Source organism: Amphiprion ocellaris, chromosome 17 (assembly GCF_022539595.1).
Source record: "Amphiprion ocellaris isolate individual 3 ecotype Okinawa chromosome 17, ASM2253959v1, whole genome shotgun sequence".
Taxonomy (NCBI): Eukaryota; Metazoa; Chordata; class Actinopteri; family Pomacentridae; genus Amphiprion; species Amphiprion ocellaris.
The window spans coordinates 33862496-33881131 of record NC_072782.1 but is presented as its reverse complement, the minus strand read 5'-3'; the positions used below and the strand labels follow the sequence as shown (position 1 = coordinate 33881131).

Genomic DNA, 18636 nt, shown 5'->3' with positions numbered 1-18636 from the left:
GTGGGGAGGACAGATGTACCTCCTCTCTGACCTGCCATCCTGGCTCCTCCTTCCTGTAGCATCATTGTTGCATCTTGTCAGTCTCTAGTTGTGAGAGTAGTTGCTGTTTGTGGATGTTGGAATACTGCGCTAGTAGCTGTTTTCTGATCAATCTCGAAGTTGGGTTTTGAAGCATCCAGTTGTCCAACATTCTCCTCATGTGACCCTTCTCTTTTGGGTTACTTGTCTGTTAGCATTCCATCAGGTCCAGATTCTTGTCTCTTGTCCATTTGGGCCTTGTTTCAGTAGCCCATCAAGGCACTCTGGTTCCTCAGTGCCTGACATGGACCTTGTTAATCCGGCAACGTCCGAGCCAGTGTGGCTTTCATATTTGGGGATTCACTCATATTGAGGTAGGGAGGTGGGGCAGCACTAAGGGTCTTACCTAGGAGTCCTCACTGGACACCTGGCCTGGATTTGAAATTTTTATAAATATAGTTGCACTTTTTTCGACTTTCAAGGGCCCATGATGCTGGAAACTATTCTGTGTCTTTACTTGATTTCACTGCTGTTGGATTTATGTTTATGAGATACTGAATCCTTGAAATAGCTTGTCTAATCCGTTAAAAGGCAAAAACAAAAATTCAGCATCTCTGAAAACAAATGAAATTCTAAAGTTGTTAAAAGTATTTTTACAGAACTTAATTTTTTTTTTTGTCCCAAATGATAAATAAGTAAACTGTGAACAGAACCAGAGATGTTAGAAGACTGCTATCTGAAATGACGGACCCAGATACAGTAGAGGGTTCTGGACTGCAGCAATGTGTTGCTGCTCCATCAGTCTGCAGGTGAAACTGACCAGTGAGAACATCATCATGGTTACCAGCAGGATGTGAAAACTTCCAGACAGTGTAACAAAACACGAGGCAGCTCAGGTTTCTCCTGATGTGAGTAATAAAAACCACAGCATGAAGCATGTAGAGGACTTGAGGATAGCACAGCTACATGTCTGAAGGTCTTACTTTGCCTTTGAGGAGTCCTCCAGGTCCAATGACTCGGTCAAATATGTGCTGTCCCACCTGAGCGTCGACCGCCGACAGCGGGTCGTCGAGCAGGTAAACATCTGACCTCCTGTAGGTGGCTCGGGCCAGACTCACCCTCTGCCTCTGACCCCCGGACAGGTTCATCCCCTGCAGGAGGAAATATGAGTTCAGGTAAACAGTCCGTAATAAATAGTCAGAAAACAACAACCAGAAAACAACAGTCAGTCAAAAAAGTCAGTAAACCACAGTCGCTCTAAAACTACAGCCAGTGAACAACAGTCAATCAGTAAACAAAAGTCAGTCTTAAACAAAGGTCAGTAAACAACACCTTCCTGTGGACGGACCCCTGCAGGGGTTGGTACCTTCTCTCCGATCTCGGTGTCATCTCTGGCGGGCAGGATGTCCAGATCTGGCAGCAGAGCACAGGCGTCCAGCACTCGGTGGTACCAGCTCTCCATCCTCTGTCCACCAAATAAAATATTGTCCTTCAGAGAGGCATTCTGGATCCAGGCCTGCTGAGGGACGTACGACACTGAGCCCTGAAATCCAAAGTCAAAATACTTTTCATGAGTAAGATTTCACCACATTTAAAGTGTCTGGATTTTTATATTCAGTAGCTGTAATGCTGTACAGACACCATCTATCATCACACAAACTGCTTGTTTTTCATGTTTTCATGTTTAAATCTGTGTCTACAGAATGTGCTCTTTCCTTCTGGGTTCATATCTGCAGGAACATTATGTATGTGAACACGTACTGTGCACATTGGGTTAGGGTTGGTATCTACAGTGCTTCACGAGTTCATTAGACCACAACCCAGTGTAAGATGTTTGCCACCGCTGCCCCCAAATAAACAGTTTTGCTGATTACTAAAATATTTTTTCATGTTCCTGTAATGGTTAATCTGTCAGTATGTGCAGCTCTTTCATCAAAATTATATCTTTAATGCTAAAATAAAATTATTGTTGTTATCCATGAAGATTCAAAATTACTGTTTTACAAAAAAGCAGAAAAAAAGAATAATAAAGAATATTATTATTTGATTGAGATGCAAAATTACAGTTATTTGCTGCATTCCTGAACAGGAAAAAAATGTTTTAGTGGTTATATGTTATTCTTGAATAATTTCTGACTTCTGGCTCAAATTTGGTTCTAAAAACGTAAATTCACTTTCCTGTTCAATGTGGTGAAGCGTAGAGAACTTACTGAGAAAGACAGAGTCTGAATTAAAGCACTTCCTGATGCTGGATGGTCTTTGACACGTAAAATGTTCTCACAGTGTGGTCAGTATGACTTGAACTCCATTGCAGAGACTAGTATTGAAAAAATGCTCCAAGGAAGAGGCCGAAAACGAAAGCTAACTGAAGCAGATGTCAGGAACCTCAAGATCTGAAGTACTAGAGACAGAAGAAAGACCACTGCTGATCTTCAGGCAGAGATTAATGCTTCTAGATGAGAATCTGAGAAAGTCTCCAGAATGACCATAAGCAGACGACTGACGGAACAAGACTTAAAGAGAAGAACAGCTGCTATGAAGACTTTATTGAGGCCTGGAAACATCCAAAAACACCTCAAATTTGCCAGGAAGCACAAACACTGGACTGGAGATGACTGGAAGAAGGTTCTCTGGATGGACGAGTCCAAGTCTGAACTCTTCAGCATCAAGGTTCAACGTTACTTTATTTAGACCCGTGGGAAGATTTGTTTCGCAGAAAAAAGGATTGCATTTGGCATTCTATTACAAAACACACATTGAACCCAACATGCAGGTACTTGATCGAGTGACAAAAAAGTGGTCAGTGTTCCACCGTTCACCAATATATCATTAAGGAAGTAGAAAGATAAGATAAATAAATAAGATAAAGATAAATAAGAATATAACACAAGACACAATAAAAAATTTGAGGGAAATAAATGCAAACTCTGGGATAAAAGCCAGGAATAGAACATAAAATTTAAAAGTCACAACAATAATTACAGCTAAGAAACAAGATAGATAAATCAAATAAAGCACAGTGCCACTGCTTCTTATTGAGCTCAGTGACGACAGAAACAAAGCTGTTTTTAAAACGCTTTAGGACTAAAAACCTCCATCCTGAGGGAAGAAGCTGAAATCCACCCTCTAGAGGATGGAAGTCCTTATTAAGGACTGATAATCCATCCTCTGTAATGTTTAGAGCATTATTAAGGACTGATAAATCCGTCCTCTGTAATGTTTCGTGGACAGGTAGGCTGGACCAGACTGGGACCAATCACAGGGACTGGCCCGTCTCACTGTTTGGTTCAGAGAGTTTTTCTCTAACAGAGGTCTGACCGAACCATCCCACCAAGCAGAAAGATAAAACAGACTCAATAAAAGAACCATAAAACAGCCTCAAGATTGTTAGGTCAGTGTGGAAATAAATGAGTTTTCTGAAGCATTGAAGGCGCTGATGGACCTTTCTACAGACAGACTTGCCGTTTTCATCAAAGTTCAACTTGTCATTAATGATGGTTCCAAAGTATTTCTATGGTTGTTGTATTTTCTGACCTTTAGCTAAAGTGACTCTGTGCCTGTCTTGTTGTTTTCTGAAATCAATAACCATATCTTTAGTTTTAGATGTTCTCAGTTGGAGGTACAGTTGTGGTCAAAATTTCACATACACTTGCAAAGAACATAGCTTGTGGATGGCTACCAAAAGCACCTAACTGAAGTGAAAATGGTCAAGGGACATGTAACCAAATATTAGCATTGCTGTATGTATATTTTTGACCCAGCAGATTTGGTCCCTTTTTCTGTTAACCCAGCATAAAGTCATAAAACAACCAAACTTCATGAATGTTTTTTGTGAAAAAGAAGTATCTATTCCAATCACTCTATCAGAGAAAAATCAGAGTTGTAGAAATAACTGGAAACTCAAGAGAGCCATGACGTTATGTTCTTTACAAGTGTATGTAAACTTTTGACCTCAACTGTAGGAGTCCTCACACCACTGGACAAAAAGCCATCAGCCATCAGTAACTGGTCCATGACTGGTCTCAGCCTCTTTGAGTTTAAGCTGATAATAACAGTCATCTGCATACTTAATGATGCCTGTTTTCATATCTGCTCTGACACTTGTTTGTATAGAGGATGAATAATAAAGGTGATAGCACACATCCTTGTGGAGAACCTGTGGAGGAGAACTGGGTCTACAGGACCCCATTAATTCTCACTCGTTGTGAGCTGTCAGTTGAAAAGTCTAAAATCCAGCCCACCACAGTTTTACTGATTTCAAAATGTTCAAAAAGTCTTTTGGTTAAAATGTGGGACTGGACTGTGTTAAAAGCAGAGAAGTGGATCAATAGAAGGCTTTACTCTTCACATGTTTAAAGATCATGTTTAGTAGAGTTCCCCTTCATGGTACCAAAAGTCTTTCTGGCGTCACTGAGTTTAATGTCAAAGTGTTGAGTGTCCTTCAGTTCCTGTTTCAGTTCCCAGATGTTCTTGCTAAAATCAGAAGAATTAAAATGAGCATGAAAACAGCATTTGCAAAATCTCTGTCTGAATTAAAACCGTCTAAAATGATCTGGCTGCTGCCAGATAGTCCTTGTGGGGGTTTTGAAGGCCTGCGATGGTTCTCATACACTATATTGCCAAAAGTATTCGCTCACCTGCCTTGACTCGCATATGAATGTAAGTGACATCTCATTCCTAATCCATAGGGTTCAATATGACGTCGGTCCACCCTTTGCAGCTAGAACAGCTTCAACTCTTCTGGGAAGGCTGTCCACAAGATTTAGGAGTGTGTTTATGTGAATTTTTGACCATTCTTCCAGAAGCACATTTGTGAGGTCACACACTGATGTTGGACCAGAAGGTCTGGCTCTCAGTCTCCACTCTAATTCATCCCAAAGGTGTTCTATGGGGTTGAGGTCAGGACTCTGTGCAGGTCAGTCAAGTTCATCCACACCAGACTCTGTCATCCATGTCTTTATGGACCTTGCTTTGTGCACTGGTGCACAGTCATGTTGGAAGAGGAAGGGACCAGCTCCAAACTGTTCCCACAAAGTTGGGAGCATGGAATTGTCCAAAATGTCTTGGTATGCTGAAGCATTCAGAGTTCCTTTCACTGGAACTAAGGGGCCAAGCCCAGCTCCTGAAAAACAAGCCCACACCATAATCCCCCCTCCACCAAACTTTACACTTGGCACAATGCAGTCCCACAAGTATCGTTCTCCTGACAACCACCAAACCCAGACTGGTCCATCAGATTGCCAGATGGAGAAGCATGATTGGTCACTCCAGAGAAGGTGTCTCCACTGCTCTAGAGTCCAGTGGTGGCTGCTTTACACCACTGCATCCCATGCTTTGCATTGCACTTGGTGATGTATGGCTTGGATGCAGCTGCTCGGCCATGGAAACCCATTCCATGAAGCTCTCTGTTGAAGCACTGTTCTTGAGCTAATCTGAAGGCCACATGAAGTTTGAAGGTCTGTAGTGATTGACTCTGCAGAAAGTTGGCCACCTCTTGGCACTATGTGCCTCAGCATCCACTGACCCCGCTCCGTCAGTTTACGTGTCCTACCACTTGGTGGCAGAGTTGCTGTCGTTCCTACACACTTCCACTTTCTTATAATACAGCTGACAGTTGACTGTGGAATATTTAGGAGCCAGGAAATGTCACGACTGGATTTGTTGCACAGGTGGCATCCTATCACAGTTCCATGCTGGAATTCACTGAGTTCCTGAGAGCGAGCCATTCTTTCACAAATGTTTGTAAAAGCAGTCTGCAGCCTAGGTGCTGGATTTTATACACCTGTGGACATGGAAGTGATTGGAACACCTGATTCTGATTATTTGGATGGATGAGCCAATACTTCTGGCAATATAGTGTACATGTCCAGGCAGAATCAGGATTGTTTGCAGCCAGTTTGCTTTCCGGAAGGGTTTTGTAGCTCTGCTTTGCTTTCAGAATCTTCGTTTTCTGGTCTCTGGGGGCTGACTGAAGGTCAGAGACAGCCCCTTTCTTTGAAAGCCAGTTTCTTTCTCTTCAGACAGGATTTGATGCTGTTGGTGAGCCATGGCTGTTGTTGGGGAACACCTTAACACACTTACAGTGTATCATCATGTCTTCATGTCACCATAAGAGCTGGTGACGTCCACCAGAGCATCAAGATCCTCCCCACAGGACCAGATAAAAACGTCCAGATCTGTACAATTGAAACATTCCTGCAGGGAGAACACAGATTCTTCAGACCACATCTTAGTGTCCTTGTTCTTTATCTTCTCTGGTTTTAAAGTAGTCTGATAGATGGGCAGGAGGTTCAGTTATGGTCAGTAGATCCCAGAGGAGGAAGAGGGAGGGATTTAGAAGCAGTTTCCACTGATCCATAACAAAGGTCCAATATTTATCCTGTCTGGTAGAACAGGGTTCACCAAGAAGACAAAGACCCCAAGCAGACTTCAAACCTGAGCAGAGACTACTGGACCAAGAAAAAGGAACCCTGAGTTCTGGAACTGATGGACTGACCAAGTCAAAGTCCAGACTCGAATCCTACTGAACAGATCTGGGATTTACTAAATTCAAAAATAGATCACAGCAAAGTTTCATTCACAGCAAGTCTCTGGAACAGCTAGAAACTATCTGGAGCTCAATAACAAAAGAGACTGTGGAAAAGTTCATAACAGCAACGGCAGCAAGAACAGAAGCCGTTATCAGGGCCAAAGGAGGTCATAGAAGATATCAAGATTTATGGTTAATGTCTGTGAATAAGGATTATTTAGTCTGTTTTTTGCCTAATAAATAATACAATGAGTATTTTGAAACAAGTTTTTGAAAGATTTCTAAAATACTGGCGTTTTCTCAGACATAAGTTTGTTTAGGACTCTAAATTATATTCTTAAATATTACTATTTTATGGATGTAATAGTTAAATGAACTCCCCCTCACCAACACACCAAGACAAGGTTGAAGAACTCGTTGCTGAAGTGTGATATTCCCCAAACCCAAGTTTGTTGATGTTTGTTCTATAATGACTGTCAAACACTGATATTTTCTCAAGCAATCAGCAAACCTGAAGAATACGAAACCTGTTTGCTCACAGATTTCTCAGATAAATTCATCCAGTGGTTCATAAATGAAGATTTGTGAACAGAAACTCCACCTGCTGATTGAGCTGATCTGCCCTTAGTTTATTTCTATTCATCAGAAATATGTGAGCTGAACAAGTTGGTAGTCATAAACACTGGAGCTGAACCACATTAATGACCCTGAATTTGATTAGTTTTAGTTGTCTGAACACAAACAGAGAGCAGTCAGCTAACTTCACACTGAAGTTTCTGCTGCATTCATCCAGCTGTGAGTTCATAGAGACTGTCTGGTTATGGCCCTGTTCCACCTCAGCAGAAGTAAAGTTTGGTCTGAGCACCAAAGGATGATGTTTTGTAACATTTTAGTCTTTGTTCTCTGAATTTAAATTGAAAGCAAATTCATGCTGGGACTGACAAAAGAAATCCAGATGGCATCTGGTAATTCCAGGAAAGTGGTTCAGTCAAAAACCAATAAAGCTTTCATCTGTCATGGCGACGATGTCACTACTGGCTCCACCCCCTCAGTATGGCTCCCACACATTAGCGATTTGTACAGACCCTGAAAAAACTGCTTCAGATTAAAATCCAAAAATAAAGCTGGCTAAGGACCTTAATTGACACGAAGCCACGCCTCCTCTCCATCTCCCCCAACATGGCCGCCAGCAGAGATGACTTCCCAGAGCCAACATGGCCGACCACAGCCACCAGAGACCCCGCCTCCACCATCATGTTGATCCTCTGAAGGTACGGTGGTCCACTGGTGGACCAGGAGAAGAACCCGTCCTGGACCAGAACAGCGTCTCCATCTGAGGACAGAACATGGTTGCTATGTTGTACATGAATAACCACGGTTCTATTAGAGTAAACACAGTTCTATTAGAGTAAACACGATTCTACTAAACAAGGTTCTATTAGAGTAAACACAATTCTACTAAACACGGTTCTATTAGAGTAAACACAATTCTACTAAACACGGGTCTATTAGAGTAAACACAGTTCTATTAAACATGGTTCTTTTGACCCTCTTTTCGACCGGGGTGGAGCCCGTTCGGAGTTGGAGCCGGCGCCCGACTTGGCGCCGGTTTTTTGTGTTTCGACCACCGGAGCTGCGGCTCCGGGCTCCAAAAACTGGGGCCGTTTCGGGCACCAACTCGTTGCTGGGCCAGAGGTGGCCAGAGTTGAGAGCCGAGCACGTCACGGGCAGAGGGCGGGGTGACATCTAAAAACATCTAAAAAGATAAACATAGATATGATCATCAACTTATTGCGCGTGTTTAACCGCTAAGTAATCAATGCAAGCGTAGTCGAAGCTAAGTAGCTAAGCTAACGCTAGCACGTTTACTGTTAAGTATCCAAACGTCTTTGATAATTACCTTTCTTCTCAAACGTGATCGCCGGGCATTGGAACGGCGACGCCGATGAGTAACCCCTAACAGAAGGTTTTGCTGTTCAGCGATGGCGAGACACACTAGCAAAGCCATGAACACCACTCCAAAGAAGCCCTCCATTGTTGTTGTGTGATTTTTCCGTACAGCGTGAACGCTGTTGTACGGCTACGTACGCAGTACGTACACACGTTTTGTGGTGGCGCAATGACGCAGCTCCAACTTTGCTCCTTCTTGAGTGGAAACACAAACCCGTTCTGGGGCGGCACGAGATTTGAACCAAAAAAGCACTGGCTCTCAACTTTGAACCAACCTAGCACCTGGTGCTCTTTGGTCGAAAAGGGGCCTTAGAGTAAACACAGTTCTATTAAACACGGTTCTTTTTGAGTAAACACGATTCTATTAAACACAGTTCTATTAGAGTAAACATGGTTCTATTAAACACGGTCCTATTAAAGTAAACACGATTCTATTAAACATGGTTCTATTAGAGTAAACATGGTTCTGTTAGAGTGAACACGGTTCTATTAGAGTAAACACAGTTCTTTTAGAGTAAACACGATTCTACTAAACAAGGTTCTATTAGAGTAAACACGATTCTACTGAACACGGTTCTATTAGAGTAAACACGATTCTATTAAACATGATTCTATTAGAGTAAACACGGTTCTATTAAACATGGTTCTTTGAGTAAACACGATTCTATTAAACGCAGTTCTATTAGAGTAAACATGGTTCTATTAAACACAGTCCTGTTAAAGTAAGCACGATTCTATTAAACACAGTCCTGTTAAAGTAAGCACGATTCTATTAAACATGGTTCTATTAGAGTAAACATGGTAGAATGTAAATGAGCACATTTCCAAGTTAGATGAAAATGTTCTAGCTTGATGCTGTTGTACCAGGATAAGTCTTGCCCAAAGCCAGTTTTGTGCCCTCCCAGGCAGTACTGGGCTATAAGCCAATCGGGGCACGCCCACCAGCTGTAAAAGCTGGGGGTGGCCTACCGTACTCTCTCTCGCCGAGGCTAAAGCCACGCCCCTTCCGGTCGCTCACCCCGGTCAGTCGCCGGTATCTAGCGTTTAGTGCATTGTGTGGTTGGAGTGTTGTGCTGCTACGTTCTGGTAGGTGTGGTTCAGTTTTTTATAGTGTATCCCAGCCAGGCACCGCATGCATTCCGGCTCAACACTAATTGTACTTGTAGGTAGCTGCAACTGCTGGGGCTGCTCCTGACGTGCTGTCCCTCTCCAGAGTGTGTGTTGCGCCACCGCCGAGAGGTACATGTTTGCTGTTTGTATTAAACATAATAGTAAGTTGAGACACTTAACACAGCCCTTCTGCCTGCTCCTGTGCCGTTTAGTGGCAGCGCCGAGGACCCGCTGCTGTTTTGAATTGCTGTTTGCTTTGCTTCACTTTGGCCATGTATCTGTGACGGGCAAGCTATAAGGCTAACTGCAGCTAGCCTCCGCTACTTCTCTGCCTCATCGGCCTAGTCTGCTTCCCCTCAGTGGTAGCCGGGTTAGACCAGGCAGCTTGGGAGTTGGGTTTCTTTCAGATTGAATATTTATCTCCTTGTTGTTAACATTCTTTTTCTTTGTGCTTTTATTTGTGTCCAAGTGGGGACACAGCCTTATTGGTGGATTATTATTTGGGTTTAGTTTCTTTTTGTTCGGCCTTATGGCCTATATTGGTTTGTTTAATTAAGATTGATTTTCTGTTTACTTGTTATTTAGTTAGCTGTGTTTAAAGGATTGGTTTTAGTTTCTTTTGTAATCTAATTTTGAACTTTAATGCCCTTGGGGGGTTTTTTTGTTGGTATTTTGTAGTATTTTGTATTCTGAGTTTAATGTTCCTTTTGTGATTTTTAGTTTATAGGAATTTGTTCTTGTTTATAGTTTAATTCCTTCATTTTGTTGATTATTTTCATTTTTCCCACTAATCCCCTTTTCTTGTGTTCCAGAGGCTGAGCACCTGTGGTAGGGACGTGGTGTCGTCGGTGGTACCCCACCGTGATGTGTGAACCCTGGGTATTTTTCGTTTAATCCATCACGTGTGTGTGTGATTTTATTCACCTGGTGACCTCTCCCTGGACCCTGTTCCTCCCCTCCGGTGACACTTTCTGCCACATGGTAAGCAACAGCCTCTGCCCCCTTGCACCTCCCTCCCCTTGTTTTATCTGGTTGTTTTAATTGATATTTAACCAATTGTTTAATAAAATTTGATTAATTGTGTGAGAACAACACGTCTCTTGCTTTGTGGTATACGAACCTCTGTGCCTCAAACGCACTTCTAAGAGGCAGAACTTTCCTTGGGGGCTTTCCCCCAAGGTGGCGTTGTCAAGCTCAGCTTAAGAGCTACTGGGCAGTTTGACCTCGGCCCTGGCTCCAAGCTTCCCACTATTCTGCAACCCTCCTCACTTGCTACCACACACACCACACTGTGTTGCACGGACCAATCAGCATTGAGATCCTTAAGCACTGGAAGACAAAGTTCCTGGTCCAGCATCATTAGAGTCAGAATGACCCGGTAAGTAGGTAAACATCTCAGGTTCAGTAGCAGCATCTTCCAGTGTCTAACCCCAAACCCTTCTTCCCTTGTCTGACCCGAACCCTTCTTCCCGTGTTTAACTGAAACACTCCCATGGCTGGTTATAGTAATAGAAAGCAAACATTCGCTTCATGTTTGGTCTGAACAGTCAACTGTCAGCAGATTGCTGAGTCTTTATAAACATAAATACAGAGATTTGTTTCAGCAGGCAAACATCGTCAGTGTAAATCAGGAAACTCAAAAACTTTTCATTAAACTGAAGGTTTGTTTGAATGAAATATGCAGATTTCTTTTTGCTCTTAGTCTGAAGCAACAGTTTGACTTTGCTCCGAGTCTTTGTGCTAAGCTAGGCTAACAGTTTCCACTTTCCAGCTGTCATACAGGTAAGATGTCGTACCTGGGCTGTGAGGAAGTCTCTCTACGTTGTCAGGCTTCAGTTCATCTTGACTCAGGAAATTTCCAAGACGTCTGACCGAAACGACGGCCTGATCACACAGAACAGATTAAATACAACAACAGGTCTGTTGGCTGAAGTCTGACCAGACAGAGGAAAGAGAGACAAGAGAGAAAAATGAGGAGAGTTTCTCCATTTTTACCACTCTGTAATCAGTCATGTTACGTAGATTGTAAAACAGTAAATTTAGTAAATCAGACACTGATAATATAACAGCAGAGTCAATGAGAAATATCTGTGACTGTCAGAGTGTCTGAGGAGTTTGAAACTAGAAGCTCCAAACTGTGACTCTGCTTTTCTCTGACTTGTGAACGTAGACTGCTGTTGAGGATGGAGGTTTGTCTTTGAACTTTCCTGCATGGTGGTGCTCATGGCGAAGGGAAGCTGACTCAGAGGCGTCTTCAGGATGTTGATCAGAGCAACAGAAACAAAGATCTTCTGAGCGTCCAGAACGTTCTGCTCATCGATCAACACGTAGACTCCAAACACTATCAGGGCAATCTGAGACAACAGGACAGACAAGACGGAGAAATTAAAATAAAGATAAAGCTCAAAGAGTCACGTGAGGAGGACCTAGGAAATGGCGGCACCTTAGAGAAACTCCCAGTCTCCGCCTACATTTATTAACGTTAAACTATCAAACTCGGGGAGGCGGAGATGCTCTGAGATCGCGAGATTCAGCGAGAGTGACGAAATTCAACATGGCGGCTCCCAGCTGCTAGATGAGAAGTAAACAAATCGCCGTTATCTCGACGTATTTGTATTAAAAAAAATAAATATAAAAACAACAACCTAACTAAATAGCCTGCTCAAGATCGGAAACGGTAGTGCTCACAGTGGAGGACCTTGAGAACTTTATTGACGACTACTTCGTCCGGTGCACGATGGAAGACGCCAACCCGAGCAAGAGGAAGAAGGCAGACTCCTCGACGGACACACAAGACTTGGAGGTCACGGATATCCAGGTAAGTGTTCTCCAGTCTATTAGTAAGAAGCTCGATATTCTTAGTTTGCTTCACCAGGAGATAAAAGACCTGAAAGCAAGCCTGGAGTTCACCCACCAGCAGATAGAGGATCTGCAGAGGGACAACACCGAACTCCGGTCCACGCTGACAGCGGTCACTTCAGAGGTGAATACACTTAAAAAAGAAAACAAAACCCTGAGGGAGACCGTCCTGGACATCCAGTCGAGGAGCATGCGGGACAACCTGATCTTTTCTGGTATCCCTGAGTCCACACCGGATAACCCAGAGACCCTTGTTAAAAACTTCATGGTGTCGGCGCTTAAAATCCCTGCGGAAACTGTTAAAAACATCACTTTCCACCGCGTCCACCGGCTCGGACCCCGAGGAGGAAACCGACACCGTCCTATCATTGCAAAGTTCGAGCACTTCCAGCAGAAAGTGCTCGTAAGAAGCAAAGGACGGGAGCTGAAAGGCACGTCGTTCGGGATGAACGACCAGTTTCCCAGGGAAATCAACGAGAGGCGCAAAGTATTATATCCCATCATGAAAGAACACAGACAGAAAGGTAAACGGACTGCACTGGTTGTGGACAAACTATACATAGATGGGCAGCTATTTCGGGAACCCTCCATTACCCCCTGGCTCTTCTAAAAAAAAAAAAAAAAAAAGAAAGAAAAAAGAAAAAAAATGGCTTAAACATTTAATATATCACTTAGTCATTTATGTTAGAAAATGTTATTAAAAAAAAAAATGTCACAGGTGTAAATGTCTCACTCTCCTAACCTACACTCCCCACTGGAGAACCCCCTCCTCCTTCTACTTTTCTCTCTCTCCCTCTCTATATGTCTCCCTTTAGCTCTCTCCCCCTCTCACACACTCACCCCCCACACTCTCACTCACACTCTATGTACCTCCCATGTTTATTGTGCTTGTATGTTTTATAATGTGTTTGTTGATAGTTTTTCAGGCAATGATGTGCTATTATATAATGTATATATAGATCCTGACCTGCTGTATACATCTCTCTCCAACACTCACAGCTCACAGACAGCAACAGACAGCTCACAAGGACACACACAGATGTTATATTATATTGCTACATACTCAGTGACAGAACATCTTCTCTCTCTATGTTCAAGTTTAATATCGTAGCCTGGAATGTTCATGGCATACGCTCACAAACAAAAAGAGTTAAAATCATGGACTATGTCTCTAAATTAAAAGCAGATATTTTGCTCCTCCAAGAAACGCATTTACTACAGTCGGAAGAAAAATGTTTATCAGACTCGAATTATAGTATTATCTTTTCATCTTGTTATAACAGCAGACAAAGAGGGGTCTCCATTCTAGTCCATAAGAGAGTACCATTCACTTTAAACAGTACAGTAACGGACTCAGAGGGCAGATATATTATTATCCAGGCAACAATCTTTAATAAATTATATTCTATTGCAAATCTCTATGCTCCGAATAATGAAGATCCAGCCTTCTTTCACACTGTTTTCTCTCACTTAGCAGACTTATCTGCTAACTCAACAACTATTATCGGTGGTGACTTCAACATAGTTTTAAACCCTTCAGTAGATCGATCTAATAGTCCAATACATGCAAAACAATCACAATCAGTTAAAGTTATACATGACTATATGAAAGATTTTGGACGAGACGACGTCTGGAGACTCAAAAACCCAACAAAGAGGGACTATACATTTTTCTCTGCGGTACACAAAACATTTTCAAGAATTGACTTTTTCCTCTTGAATAACTCTATCGCACATAAAGTTACCACTGAAATCCACCCAATCGTTATCAGCGACCACGCACCAATATCTCTCAGCCTGCAAACAGATTCCATCCCTAAACCTCCTCAGACTTGGCGCCTCAACATCTCTCTACTCAAAGACCCAGATTTTGATCGAGTAATAAGGAGTGAGTGGGCAGACTTTCTAAAAAACAATGACTCTATTGACTTATCTCCATCTTTGCTTTGGGAAACTGGAAAGGCCGTAATCAGAGGTAAAATAATATCGTACTCCTCATACAAGAAAAAAAAAGATCTACAAACAGAGAAAGAAATTGAAGAAAAAATTAAACAACTTACAGAGAATTATGCAATAAACCCAAGTGATCAATTATGGTCCGAACTACAAAATGCAAAACTAAACCTCGATAATATCCTATCCAAGAAAACAGAGTTTTTATTACAACAACTAAGATATAATGATTTCGAACACAATAATAAATCAGGAAAATTTCTGGCGAACCAACTCCAGCGCAATAAAGAAAAATCCTTCATAACAGCAATTCAGGATCCCTTAGGAAAATATACTCAGTCACCTCAGGAAATTAACCAGATCTTCTATAATTATTACCAGAGTTTATACTCAGCAGCAGCTAACCCAAACATGGAAGATATTCATAATTTTCTCAACAATTTAAACATGCCCAAACTAACGTCAAATTACAGAGACATATTAGATGCTCCATTGACTATGAAAGAATTACAATGTGCATTAGACAGTATGCCAGCAGGCAAGGCACCTGGTCCTGATGGTTTCCCTGCTGAATTTCTTAAATATTTCTGGTCAATGTTAGCACCCCTTTTCTTCAGGACAGTGACAGAGATTAAAAATAATGGTTATATCAGTCCGCACATGAATACAGCTGCAATTAAATTATTATTGAAACCAGACAAAGATCCTACGCTTCCCTCTAGCTATCGACCTCTGTCACTAATCAACACCGACATCAAAATTATCTCAAAAGCTCTCGCCTCTAGGCTGGAGAAAATCATCCCGTCAATAATCCACAGCGATCAAACAGGATTTATCAATGGCCGACACTCCACCAACAATATCAGAAGACTTCTAAATCTAATCTCTTTGACGCAACTCCACAACAAAGAAGCTATTGTTATGTCACTGGACGCAGAAAAAGCCTTTGACAAAGTCAATTGGTCCTTTCTCTTTGCTGTGCTCCACAAATTTGGCTTCGGAGAATCGTTTATCCAGTGGGTATCAACTCTGTACAACTCACCCAAGGCTACAGTCACCACTAATGGGATCACTTCACAAAGCTTCAGTCTGCAAAGGGGAACGAGACAGGGATGCCCACTCTCTCCCTTATTGTTTGCGATCTTTATCGAACCACTAGCAACAGCGGTATGTCAGAACACCGATATCAAAGGTATCTGCGCTCTGGAGTCTGAACATAAAATTAACCTATACGCAGATGACATTTTACTTTATCTACAAGAACCTAAAACTTCAGTAAAGGAAGTATTTAACCTCATCACAACCTTCTCATGTCTTTCAGACTACTCCATCAACTGGTCAAAATCAATTATATTACCTTTAACAGATAACTCGTGGAATCCCGCAGTTCAAAACTCGCATTATTCTTTTCCTACTGGCAACATCAGATATCTGGGCATAAATATTTCCTCCAAACTCTCAGAATTAGTTCACCTGAACTTCACTCCACTTTTGGACAAAGTCTGTGATGATCTGAGGCGTTGGAACAACCTCCCCATCTCCCTTTTGGGACGAATAGCTACAGTCAAAATGAAAATATTACCTAAAATCAACTATCTCTTCTCCATGATTCCATTTAAACCCACATCAAAGTGGTTCCAATCGTTAGACTCCGCTATTGGTAAATTCTACTCAAAGAATAAAAAGGCTAAAATCAGTTTGACTACCCTCCAGAAGAATAAATCCGAAGGGGGACTGGAGGCTCCCAACTTCATATATTATTATTTATCCAACCAAATACAATATCTCACCAAATGGATACATCCACATGAAGAATATAACTCCTGGCTAGAACTAGAACAGTTAGATTGTAACCAGATCAAAATCTCTGACCTTCCCTGTATCACTTCTGCCCTTAAGCATCACTCCTGCTTCAAGAACCCTATGATCGCTTCCACCTTGTCTGCTTGGTGGAAAGCACTGGAAATCACAGGCTCCCAATTAAAACCCAGTATACTCTCCCCAATCTGGCACAACCCTGATTTTGCAAACAACAAAATAGCTCTTTATTTCAGCACATGGGCAGAGAGAGGAGTCACTCACCTCCATCACCTTCTGGATGACAACACATTTAGGACATATATAAACTTATTCCAAACATTTGAAATAAGAAATAGAAATTTTCTTCAATACCTACAGGTAAAGAAGACGATTACAAGTAGAATTCCATCGCTTCAGACTACTTTACAGCCAACGGATTTACAGCCACCCGAATTTGTCGAATACATTGTGAAACTGTCTCCAAGAAATAAAAAGAATCTCTCAAAAATTTATAGTTTACTCTCAAAGACACACTCTATACACCTACCAACTGAAAAATGGGAAAAAGACATATCCAAATCTTTTGACTCTGATTTTTGGACCCAGATCTGTGAAAACACATTTAAAATGACTAAAAACACCAACTTACAATTGATCCAATTTAAGGTGCTTCACAGAACGCATATAACGCAATATAAACTGTATAAAATGGGCTTCTCGCGCTCAGACACATGTACGCAATGCACCCAAAACATGACTGACACTTACTTTCACGCTCTGTGGCTTTGTACACCCGTCTATCAATTCTGGGTAACGATCACACAGAAACTCTCCAATATTTTGGACTGCGGGATTCCACACTCCCCGAACGTTTGCCTAATTGGTGATCTAACGCAAACAGCCCTTCCAGATATTCATATCCAACCCACACTTGCAGCTATCGCCATCGCCAAAAAAACTATCTTAGTTAACTGGAAAGATAAGAAAGCCCTCAACATCATCCATTGGCTGAACCTCCTCACAGAATACATTTCACTAGAGAGAATATCTGCTATCAGAAAAAACCAATTGGACTCCTTCAAAGAAAAATGGTCTCCATTTATTAAATCAATAAATATTAATCTATAGCCTCCGCTTGTATGTGGGCGTATGCCATTTCCCTCATAAAACTGTAATTATTATTCTGTCTGTGTGTATGGTCTGACTTCTCTCTGCTTTATTTCAGCTTATTAACCCTCTACCTTTTTAAGTAGGATGGCACCATGGACTTCAAGGCTGTGTGCATACACTGGTGGTGTCCCTTCCCTATTGCTCTTGGGGTCGCTCTCTGGCTCTGCGGGGCCGGCGTGGCTCGGGCCCCTCTGCCTGGTGGTGGGTGTCCCCGGTGTCTCTCCCTTTGAGCCCTGGGTCTGCTGGGTCTGTGCGCTCTCCCGGGGCCTTGGGGGTGGCGGCGGCTGGTCTCTTCTGGGGCGCCCTGGCTGGCCCTGGGGTTTGGGGTGGGTCGGCCCTCCGGTCGCTCCCCTGTCCCTTCCTGCTCTGCTTCCCTCCTCCTCCCTCCTCTCCTACCCGGCCGCTCGTCCTCGTCCCTCTCCCTCCCCTGGGGGGGCTGGGGGCCCTCCGCTGCCTGGGGGTCTGGCATGGGGGCCGGGTGGTCTCTGTGGGGGGGTGGCTCTGGCTCATCCGGGCACAGGCCTTGGTACTTGCCTGTGTGCCGCCACTGGAGATTAGTTTCTGCTGGCTGGGGGCTTCTGTCCGGGCCTGGTGCTGTCCTGGGGTGTGGTGGGGTGGGTGGGGTCTCGGTGGTGCTGCGGGGTGGGCGCCCTGCATCCTGGACGTGCCGGCTCCGGGGTGGGCGTGGGGGCTCGTGGCCCTCGCTCCCTGGTGGTGCGGCCTGGTCCTCCCTCCGGGGCAGGGTGCTGCATGCGGCTGGCCCGTGGTGGGGCTACGGAGTCTGCCGGGGCGCTGGTCTAGCGCTCCGACTTCTGGGGGTTTTGGTGCTGGCTGGGCCGGTCGGGTTCGGGTGGGCCCACCTCGGCCTCTTGCCTCTGGGCTCTGGGCGCCCTCTTCATCAGTACCAGTGGTCTTACTACCTGTCTCCCCTGCTGCTCTGTCCTCATGGGCCGGATCCACACCAGACTGCCTCTTACTGTGCACTTCACATACTTCACACATCACTGTATATAGTTACTCTTAGGCACATATAGGGACACAACAGTTAGGGCCCTGAGAGCAGGTGGGGGCAGGAATGATGGGCTCTGTGGTGGGGTGGATGGCAGGGCTCTACGGCCTTGTCTCTTCCCCATCACCCTCTTGCTTGCCTCCCCTGCTCTCTAATTTCTTTTTAATGCACCACACACACTCACACCTTGGGGGTAGGTCTGGGACGGCTCGGGGAACTTGGGTCAGGGTAGGCTGCA

At 43.4% G+C, this 18636-nt stretch overlaps 1 protein-coding gene across 2 annotated transcripts in view; it reads right to left on the bottom strand.

Annotated features, from left to right (window-relative positions):
* Positions 1-18636, bottom strand: part of LOC111574850 (multidrug resistance-associated protein 1-like) — a 55995-nt gene that overhangs the window by 13803 nt on the left and 23556 nt on the right. For both annotated transcript variants that reach the window (XM_055019448.1, XM_055019447.1), the window contains exons 13-17: positions 11818-11961; positions 11404-11494; positions 7684-7880; positions 1385-1561; positions 1002-1169 (exon numbers count right to left, since the gene is read on the bottom strand). In XM_055019448.1, the coding sequence (XP_054875423.1) occupies positions 1002-1169; positions 1385-1561; positions 7684-7880; positions 11404-11494; positions 11818-11961 (777 nt within the window). The remainder of the gene's footprint in view (positions 1-1001; positions 1170-1384; positions 1562-7683; positions 7881-11403; positions 11495-11817; positions 11962-18636) is intronic.